At 41.8% G+C, this 11,124-nt stretch overlaps 1 protein-coding gene across 1 annotated transcript in view; it reads left to right on the forward strand.

The window, feature by feature from the left end:
* The window catches only part of SMU1 (SMU1, DNA replication regulator and spliceosomal factor), a 21,726-nt gene extending 18,904 nt beyond the window's left edge, over nt 1–2,822 (forward strand). Inside the window, exons 11-12 of the mRNA XM_006098783.3 lie at nt 733–885; nt 2,305–2,822. Coding sequence (XP_006098845.1) covers nt 733–885; nt 2,305–2,403 — 252 coding nt within the window. The 3' untranslated portion in view covers nt 2,404–2,822. The remainder of the gene's footprint in view (nt 1–732; nt 886–2,304) is intronic.
* The last annotated feature ends 8,302 nt before the right edge of the window (nt 2,823–11,124 follow it).

The raw sequence follows: 11,124 nt of genomic DNA on the forward strand, positions 1-11,124 counted from the left end.
CGATCAGCTGCCTCCTGCACGCCCCCCACTGGAGGATGTGCCCGAAACCAAGGCACATGCCCTTGACCGGAATCGAACCTGGGACCCTTCAGTCCGCAGGCCGACGCTCTATCCACTGAGCCAAACCGGTTCGGCTCATTCTACATATTTATAGTCAAACCTTTCCCAAACAACATTGACCACTGGTCTGTTTCTATTATTATAATTTTGTCATTTTGAGAGTAGTGGATAAGGAATCATACAGTATGGAATCTCTTATAACCTTGGCTGTTTGTTTCAGCTTGATTTGTGATGGTTTTAAATGGTATATAAAATAGAGCAAACAAAGTCTTGGAGACAGTTCCAGCCTGCAAGGGGGGAGTGTCTCATTCTGTTAGAAAGTGAAACTGGGGAGCATGGTTCCGTAAGTGTTGAGAAACAGAGGTTTATTGACTTAGAAATTGTCATATGTGTGGTAATGAATTTGTTTCATGGTAAAATGGCTCAATAAACTAAAGAGCAGGATTGGTGACTTGGCTATAGGAATTCTAAATTTCTACCTGCCACTGACTTTAGATAGCCTATCTTCGAATATTTCTCAGGCAAGAGGATTTAGCATATGATGAATGGAATTTGTGATCTAATTATACATGTCAGTAAACCAAAGTACAAAATAACAGTGTAAAGATGTCCATTTAAACTGCTGCTAATACAGATATTTTGTTTTTTGCCTTGCTCTGTGATATGATCTAGATTGTCAGAAGCTTCAGCTCTGGTAAGAGAGAAGGTGGTGACTTTGTTTGCTGCGCCCTCTCTCCCCGTGGTGAATGGATTTACTGTGTGGGAGAGGACTTTGTGCTCTACTGTTTTAGCACAGTCACTGGCAAACTGGAGAGAACTCTGACAGTGAGTATTATTGACTTAAGGCCATCTAAAGAAATTTTGTTAATGCTTGTATCTTTCTGAACTCTGATGTAAACCTTTTCCTGACTGCTATCAGTGTGAACCTTGATATAAAAATTTTATCACTAAGTAAAAGAAAGGGTCCATAAGTAATTATATGGAATTACCTCCTCTCTCAAGAAGAAAAGTCATCCTTCATTGAGCCCTCAGCTTCAAGAGGATAGGGTGGGTGTACATAAAGCAGAGAAGAAGAAAGGGAATATGTCTAGATAGCCACCTAAATTACCCATATATTCCTCAGGGGGATTGGAGAGTGACAGATATAGCTAGTTCTGTCCATGTCTTTACACAGACAAACTATCTTATCAAATTGATTTGATTATGTTTTTAAACAGCTCATGTCAGAGTCACTATAAGGAGTAATTAAGTCAGCTGTTGTAATAATAGCCCCCAAATTTCAGTGGCTTAACACAATCAAAGTTTATTTCTTATTATATGATACTAGAGGCCCGGTACATGAAATCGTGCATGGGTGGGGTCCCTCGGCCTGGCCAGCAATCAGGGATGATCGGGGCCCGGGGGAGGGACTGCGGGAGGTTGGCGGTGGGAGCGCACTGACCACCAGGGGGGCAGCTCCTGTGTTGAGTGTCTGTCCCCTGGTGGTCAGTGCATGTCATAGCAACCAGTTGTTCAATCATTCAGTCCATTTGGTCGCTTAAGCTTTTATATATATATATAGAGAGAGAGTTGAATAGTTCTCCATCTTTTAGCTGTGCCATTTGGAATATATGGACTCCAAGATCTCAGGAGTAAAAGATAGGTGGAGGGCTATATTGGATGTTTTTAAGACCCACATCTGGAAGTGGCTTATATTATTTTGTTCCTCATTCATTTTTGGTTAGAATTCAGTCACCTGGCCACACCCAAATGCAAGGGGGACAGGGAAAATGTAATCTTTGTGGCCCAGGAAGAAATGGTATGGTGAACATATGAAAAATTATGTATGTACCCATGTTAGAGAAATCTCTTATCTCGTATCATTCTTGAGTGAACTTTTGGCACACCTGCCCTGGGAAGCCTCCAATATGTGAGCAAAACAAGGTGAGGTGGAGAGTGTCTAGCTGAGGGGCCTGGCCAGTCCAAGTTCACTGAGTTGAAGGAATCATTTAGTCTTATCCACTGTCCTGGGACAAAGTGTTATTTACACATTATGAAAAACAGTACAAAAAATATGAACAACAATGTGATAGCCTCATTTGAGCTTTTGGTTTGTGTGTTGCCTTAGGCTTGATTCCTTTGGTGGAAAGTGGGAACTTCACTCTTATTCTCTCCCACTCGGCTCTGGAAACCTCTTCAAAGTGGTTTTTTGGGGTTTTTTTTAATAGAATTATGTACCCTAACCCTCTGTTTTACTTTTTCCAGGTTCATGAGAAGGATGTGATTGGTATTGCACATCATCCTCATCAGAACCTGATTGCTACCTACAGTGAAGATGGACTCCTAAAACTCTGGAAACCCTAATTAGACTTTTTTCGTTAAAATAGCTTGAGAGCATGTACTTAAATGAAGACATATTCATGTGTTGCTTTTTTTTTTTTTTTTTTTTTGCCAGTTTCTCTGACTAACTTGTCTGAATTAGGCACAAGAATAATTTTGTGAAAGTTCATGTTTAAGTTAGCAGTTACCCTTTTTTACACATTTTTAAGGTATTCATTTGTCTTTCTAATTGGGGCAGTCACTTAATGTTTTCAATTATCTTTTACCTGGAGAGTGAAATAATTGATAGTTCTAAAAAAATTATTATCCTTTGATTATTGCAATGCTGATTAAAATGTGCCTCCTTGCAGTAAACTTGTAAATAGGAACTATCCCATATTCAGTAGCTAGTCCTTTTTTTTTTTTTTTTTTTTAGATGGTAATAAACTTTATACCTTTCTGGAGTCTTTGTTTTTAAATGTGAAAGTTGCTTATCTAGTTAGCATATTAGTATCTAATGAGGTGGGTGGGACATGGACATTATTATGCCCAAATCTTAAATACAGTAGGAAGTCAACTTCTGGGTAGAAGAAGAAACTGTATTTGAAAAGGTTGGATGTTACATAGGATCACATTTCACTGCCTTTACCCTTCCATTCTTTTTTTTAAATTTTAAATGAATAGCTTTTTTTATTCTAAGTAATTTTTTAAAAAATCTTTATTGTTGCCGTAACCGGTTTGGCTCAGTGGATAGAGCGTCAGCCTGCGGACTGAAGGGTCCCAGGTTCGATTCCGGTCAAGGGCATGTACCTTGGTTGTGGGCACATCCCCAGTGGTGGTTGTGCAGGAGGCGGCTGATGGATGTTTCTCTCTCATCCATGTTTCTAGCTCTCTATCCCTCTCCCTTCCTCTCTGTAAAAAATCAATAAAATATATATTTTTTAAAAAATCTTTATTGTTGAGAGCATTATAGATGTCCCCTCTTTTCTCCCCCACTATCCCCCTCCACTTGGTTCCCGCCCACCCCAGGCCTTCACCACCCTACTGTCTGGCCATAGATAAGATCTTTGGTTAATCTCTTCCTGCCCTCCCTCTCTTCTTCCCTCTGAGATTTGTCAGTTTGTTCTATGCTTCCATGCCTCTGATTCTATTTTATTCACCAGTTTATTTTGTTCATCAGATTTCTTATTCATTTATTTTGATTATTAGATTCAATTGTTGATAGATACGTATTTATTGCCATTTTATTGTTCATATTTTTTATCTCTTCTTAAATAACTAGAGGCCTGGTGCATGAAATCTGTGCACTGGGCAGGGGGAGCGGCAGTGGAGTCTCTCAGCCTGGCCTGTGCCCTCTCACAGTCTGGGACTCCTCAGGGGATGTCCGCCTGCCAGCTTAGGCCCGCTACCCACAGGGATCGGGCCTAAGCTTGCAGTTGGACATCCCTCTTGCAGTTCGGGACCCCTCCCTCCTTAACTGCCCGCCTGCTCCCTGCTCCTTACTGCTCAGCTTGCTGCTCCTTCCTTAGCACTGCCGCGGAAGTGGAAGAGGCTCCTGCCACTGCCTCTGTGCTCGTCAGCCGTGAGCCCAGCTTCTGGCTGATCGGTGCTCCCCCTGTGGGGGAAGCTCCTGCATTGAGCATCTGCCCCCTGGTGGTCAGTACGCATAGTGACTGGTCATTCTGGTTGTTCCACCATAATGGTCACTTAGGCTTTTATTATATAGATACGCTTCAACATTTCATATAATACTGGTTTGGTGGTGATGAACTCCTTTAGCTTTTTCTTGTTTGTGAAGCTCTTTATCTGACTCAAATCTAAATGAGAGCTTTGCTGGGTAGAGTATCTTGGTTGTAGGTCCTTACTATTCATCATTTGAATATTTCTTGCCACTCTCTTCTGGCCTGCAAAGTTTCTGTTGAGGAATCAATTGACAGTTGTATAGGTGCTCCCTTGTAGGTAACTAACTGCTTTTGCTGCTTTAAGGTTCTCTGTCCTTAACCCTTGACATTTTAATTATGATGTGTCATGGTATGGGCCTCTTTGGGTTCTTCTTGTTTGGGACTCTGTGCTTCCTGGACTTGAAAGTCTATTTCTTTCACCAGGTAGGGGAAGTTTTCTGTCATTATTTCTTCAAATAGGTTTTCAATATCTTGCTCTCTCTTCTGGCACCCTCATAATTTGAATGTTGGTATGCTTGAAATTGTCCCAGAGGCTCCTTACACTATCTTCATTTTTTTTTAATCTTCATATTTTTGGATTCTTTTTTCTTTTTGTTCTTCTGATTGGGTGTTTTTTGCTTATATTTCAAATCGTGGATTTGATTCTCAGAATCCTCTACTCTACTGTTGAATCCCTGTAAATTATTCTTTATTTCAGTTAGTATATGCTTAATTTCTGACTGGTCCTTTTTCATGTCTTTGAAATTCTCACTAAGATCCTTGAAAGTTTCATGAAGATCCTTGAGTAACTTTATAACCATGGTTTTGAGCTCTATATCCAGTAATTTGCTTGCTTTTATTTCTTTCATTTGTGATGTTTCTTTGTCTCTGCATTTTGGCTGTTTCCCTGTGTTTGTTTTTGTGTATCAGGTAGAGCTGCTATGTCTCCTGGAATTGGTAGAGTGGCCTTGTGTAATAGGTGTCCTGTAGGGCCCAGTCACCTGAGCTGGGCACTTTAGGTGTGCCCCAGTGTAGACTGTGTGCACAGCCTTGTAGCTGACCCTTGATTGCTGTTGGTGTCTCTGGGAGGAGTTGACCTCCCAGGCCAATTGGATTTGAGGACCAACTGTGACTACAGTGGGAGAGCTGTTGTGCAAGAGGCGAGGCCCAGCTGTGAAGCAAGGCAGGCTGGTGCTAGACTAGAGCCTGGTCTTGGCCTTTTATTGGTAGGCTTGGGGAATGCTGTCACCAGCTGCAGCTTGTTAGTGAGATTTTAGTAAAGTCTGAAGCCTGAGCCAGGACAGGCCATTCATGTGGAAAAGCTGCTGCAAACAGCTTGGGTGGGGCTGCAGATTGGATGGGGCGGGTCTCGGAATGACCAGGGCGGAGCAAACAGTGTGCTCCAGGCAGATTGAGTCTCAGATATGGCTGCCAGTCAGCTCTGCGACAGGGGAGGTCCCAGCACAGGAACAATGACCCCTGTGAGCACCCCCTTTTGGGAGAAAGCCACCCCTGAGTTCCTGCCCCGATGCCAGACAGTCCAGTTACTCCCCATATGTGTCTGGGCTCCCCAGCACTGGAGCTCGGAAGAAGCAGGACTGTAAGTTTGTGCGCAGACCCTTTAAGAGGAACACCAGGGATTCCAGCAGCCTCCATGTCGCTCAGTCACAGTCCCATAGTTGTGGGGGCTTCTCTATCCAGTTCTAGGACCCTGGGCTGTAGGTCTGGTGTGGAGCTGGGATCCCTTGCTCTTCATGTGTGGCCTCTGCAGAGATGATCTCTCTCTCGGTTAAAAAAAAAAAGGCACACATGGGTGTTGGACCAGCCCACCCCGCCCCTCCTACCAGTCTCAATGTGCTTTCTTCTTCTCTAGTTGTAGGACTTCCATTCAGCCAGCTTTCAGGCGGTTCTGAATGATGGTGGTTTTGTATTTTAGTTAAAATTTTGATGTGGTTGTGGGAGGCAGCGAGTACAGGCATTTACTTACGCCGCCATCTTGGTTCTCTTTTCCCCCACTCATTCTTATTAGCTGTGCCTTCGCACATGTTCTGGCCAATTCCAGGGAATATCATCTGAATCTTCTGGATAGAACTAGTTGCAGGATCCATTATACGAATTCAGTTTTGGCACCTCCCTTTGTTGAAGGAGGGTTTGGCATTGCAAATGTGTTGTTCTGAAGAAAATTTAATAAAGGACCTGAGATTTAGAAATGTATTTTTGCTATGTACATCATTACCAGTTAGTGAAAAAAAAAAAAGTTAAAAACCAACAAAATCTTTGAAAGTATTTTGCATGTGGGTGTCTTTTTTATGTTTAAGTAAAAAATGTTGGAAGATGGAGCATCTGTGTTAATGTATGAAGGTATTGTGTTAGGTACCATTTCAAGAAAGTGAGATTAGTTTGTATAGTCCTTTTATGCCCCTGTGTAATTTTAGCATTTATTAGGTACAAACTAATGGAGTTTTTGTTTGTTTGTTTGTTTTTAAATATATTTTAGAATTCAGAGAGGAGGGGAGAGGGAGGAAGAAATAGAAACATCAATGATGGGAGAGAATCAATGGTCAGCTGCCTCCTGCACGCCTCCCACTGGGGATCGAGCCTGCAACCCAGGCATGTGCCCTTGACTGGAATCGAACCCGGGACCCTTCATTCCGTAGGCCAACACTCTATCCATTGAGCCAAACCAGCTAGGGCTGGAGAGAGATTTTTAAAAGTTTTGCAGTCTTATAATTTATCTTTGTAATTTGAAATACAAATTGTCACATGAATTGAGCCCTCAGCTTCAATTTTGTTTTTGTTTTGATATTCAAAACAAATTGTTTGTTCCATATTGGCTAAATTAATTCTTAATAGCAGTAAGAAATCCCCCTTTGCAGTCACATTCCCCAAACTAAAATTTTTTCCTGTAGCCACAAAACCTGTGGTTTTTTTATGAACAGAATGTCTGTCATATGCTGCCATTTTGAGATTTGAACACAGCCATAAATCCATGAATTCGTGTGAATGTAGCCTGCCATTCTAATGAAAAGAAGCCTTTGCTTAAGTACTAGTAAAATAAGTTTAAACTGGAAAAGAAACAGCTTCTGTAAAGTTCTTAGAAAACTTCCATGAAATTGGATTTTTTTTCTTTAGCCCATGGCCTCATGAACTGGCAGTTGTGAGATGCATGCTTTGTGCCCAGGCTCATGAAGGGCAAGGATCCAGTCAGCACACGTTGCTTATTCCTTCTAGGAACTTTTTATCAAACACCTCTTCTGTTCCAGCACCTAGTGCTGAGGATGGTTTTTTTTTTTGTTTTTTTTTTTTTAAAAAGGCCAGTTTCTGGCATAGGATAGGGAAGAAAAGCAAGTTAAAAGGAGTAATAAAAATAGTGGAGTAAGAGAAAATCTTCAGTTGTTTTTTTGGTAATGGAAGGGCACCTAATCCAGCCCTACTGAGTGAGGAAAGGCTTCCTGGAGTTGAGCATAAAAGGACCATCAGGAACTGCAGGTAAAGGGATTTGGCAGTCTAAGTAGTAGTGTATGGCGAGACCAGGCAAAGAGGAGAGACCTGGATTGGGAGCCATTAAGTATGTATTTTTTTTTTTTTTTTTTTTTTTTACTTTTTAGTAAAGTAATACATTGGTGTAATAAGTAAATACAAAGCTGAAAAAGAAAAGGAGTCTACTTTTCCCAGTAACCTTTAGGCACCTGTCTACAACTTAACCTAAAAAGTGTTAACTTTTTTTTTTTTTAAATATATTTTATTGATTTTTTACAGAGAGGAAGGGAGAGAGATAGAGAGTTAGAAACATCGATGAGAGAGAAACATCGATCAGCTGCCTCCTGCACATCTCCCACTGGGGATGTGCCCGCAACCCAGGTACATGCCCTTGACCAGAATCGAACCCGGGACCCTTGAGTCCACAGGCTGACGCTCTATCCACTGAGCCAAACCGGTTTCGGCTGTTAACTTTTATTCAAAAGTGAAAACAGGTGCTTCTTACTGTGCGCTTAAATTTTTTTTTTTAAGGTTTATTTTTAATTTTTGTAATATATTTTATTGATTTTTTACAGAGAGGAAGGGAGAGGGATAGTTAGAAACATCAATCAGCTGCTTCCTGCACACCCCCACTGGGGATGTGCCCGAAACCAAGGTACATGCCCTTGACTGGAATCGAACCTGGGACCTTTCAGTCCGCAGGCCAACGCTCTATCCACTGAGCCAAACCGGTCAGGGCTAAATTTTCTTCTTAAGGCTCATGTGGCCATTTAGGTACAGAAGGCAAGGGGAGCTCCAGGGACAGAGGCCCAGATGGGAGAAGGGAAGTCCATGCAACAACTGCTGTTCTGCCCTGCTGTCTTGCGCAGAGAGGGGTTGATGGCTGAAGAGGGCATGCCCCACATGCCCAAGGTGCCTCAGCGCACCCCTGCATTGGTCCCTGGTCTGGTGGACCAGGCTGAGCAGCGCCAGTGGAGGCCCTTACCAGCTGCTGGTGCACCCTGCACCCTCCTTGGAACCAGCTGTCAGCGGCTGGAGGCCTCTGACGGCGCCACTGGGCTGCTTTGCATGTTAAATAAATTGGCAGTCAGAGATCATGTTATTGGCCTCTCCTACCACAATACCAGTTGTAGAAGCTCAACGAATGGTAGTTGGATACCGATAATCAGTGGCTACTCCCTCATGAAACTAAGTGTATGATGTCAGGTTCCTAGGGAAGCGTTCTGCTGCAGCTTGATGACTTAACTGATATTCCTCTTTAGGTCTTAAAACTTAAAATACCTGGCATTAAAGTTAAGCCCATGGGAGAAAGGGTATTTGCCCTATTTCTCACTCAGTTGTTTAATTAGACTCTGGAAAATATCCAATTTTTTCTTTCTTTCTAATAAACAGTCTCAGGAACAATTCTGTATCTTCTTCAGCCAGTTAAAATTTTCAACTTGTATTGCTGGCACTAATAAACAGTACTTCCTATGTAAGCAGCCTTATTTAATTCTCAGGACCATTTTATGAAGAACAGCCTATTATTCCCATGATGCACAGGAAGAAAGGTTCCACACGTTGCTCATGGAGCTGACACTGAAAACCAGGTGATTCCAAAATGCAATTTCTTTATTCTCATTCAAACTGCTGTCAGTTTCTTCTCTGTCTAGGTTTGGGCAGAAGTGAAGAAAGAATCCATGGCTTGTTTTTCCACATTCTGTTAAAACTTATCTAAATTGGCCACAGGCAGTGAGATGAGTAGAAAGAAATAAATTACAAGAATCTGGATTCGTCTTTTATTTGGGCCAGAACAATGGCTCTCTTACCTGGCAACTTGTTTGAAAAAGCAAAATCTCAGGTCCTACCCTAAGACTTACAGAATCAGAAACTGTGACAGTGGCACTCAGCAAGCACACACAAATTTGGGAACTAGTAGACTGGACAGCAGTTTCCTCACCTATAAAGTATAACTGTCCCTCAAGGGATTGGTTCCCAGACCTCTGGCAGATAGATACCCCAAACCAGAAAATGCTTAAGACCCTTATATAAAATGACATTTGTATATAGGCTACAGCAGGTATAGCTGCACATCGCCTTATTCTTGTGCAAATTCAAGTTTTGCTTTTTGGAACTTTCTGGGATTTCCTCCCCGAATATTTTCAATCCAATTTATTGAATCCATGGATGCAGAATCTGAGAATACACAGGGCTGTGTGTTTTGATTCTTGTTCTGTCAGTCTCACAAGGTTGCGGAAACCAAATTAAGTGATAAAGGTACAGGACTTCAGAAACTCTTGTGTACCTGGATTGCTGAAGCTTACTAGCATTTCCATTCCCTGCTTTTAGAGCCTATGCTTTATTTTCCCACATTATTTCAAAAGAAAAACCGTGAAGTGTTATTTCTAAGCTTGGATGTTCCCTTGTCCTGAGCCTCAAACTCTCACTTGCAATAGCATGGGATGCCACTATTTGAACTTCCACATTAATTCTAAGTGGCATTTCTGTCCTAGGTGGTTAGGTTAATACAAGTATGTCCCCATGTTGGTAGTGTTGAAACTTGGCAGTACTTGACCATCCAGATGCTCAGGCTACATCCAGTTCAGTTACACCAAAATCTCTGGAGGGTGGAACTAAAATCAATTTTAAAGCTTCCCAGGTAATTCCACTTGTAGCCAAGGTTGAAAACCAGTGCCATATGCAGAAAAGATGCTAATTTCACATACAGGAAGGTTGGTCACGACGTTACACAGCGTGGGACATAATTCTTACTCTCTGAAAAAGCAGTTGTGCTAGGACCAGGAACCAGGAACTGCACTTGTGTGGATGGGCTTTATTTCTGTGATTACCTAGGTCAGTGTTCTAAGAGGTATTTTTTTCTTTTTACTAGACTTGTCAGTTTCTGCCTTTCCAGACATAACTATTTTCTTTTAGTGATTTCTATTTTCTTTTAAAGGTTTTATTGTGGTAAGATATGTAAAATAACTTTTAACCATTTTTAAGCGTAGAATTCAGTAGCATTATACAACCATCATTTCTAAAACTTTTTCATCACCCTAGAGACAATTAAGCACCAACTCACTGTTCCTCTTGCCCCCCAGCCCTTGGTAATCTGTCTCTGAATTTGCCTAGGTATTTCACATAGCTGGAAGCATATAGTATCTGTCCCTTTGTGTGTCATTTTGGGGTGAATAAAAGGTTTACCGTTCTTCATATGAAAAATAAAATATACTTTTGCCTGACCGGTGTGGCTCGGTGGTTGAGCGTTGACCCATGAACCAAGTCACTGGTTCAATTCCTGGTCAGGGCACGTGCCTGGGTTGTGGGCTTGATTCTCAGTAGGGGGAATGCAGGAGGCAGCCAAGATCAATGTCTCTCCCTCTTCGATGTTTCTCTCTCTAAAAAATTAATAAAAAAATTCAAACTTTTGCATACAACTGTAAACCCACTTTTTGCTAACCCCTATATACGTATCATTTTGTTTACTATCTGTTGGCTAAATGGTTGTTATCCCTTTGGCTATTGTGAATGCTGCTGCAGCAAAGGGCATGCAAAGTATCTGAATCAAGGAGTGTAATTACTGGGTCATATGGCAATTCCATGTTTGGGTTTTTGAGGAGCTGCCCAACTTTTCTATAGCAGGTAT

Source organism: Myotis lucifugus, unplaced genomic scaffold, assembly GCF_000147115.1.
Source record: "Myotis lucifugus unplaced genomic scaffold, Myoluc2.0 scaffold_246, whole genome shotgun sequence".
NCBI classification, from domain to species: domain Eukaryota; kingdom Metazoa; phylum Chordata; class Mammalia; order Chiroptera; family Vespertilionidae; genus Myotis; species Myotis lucifugus.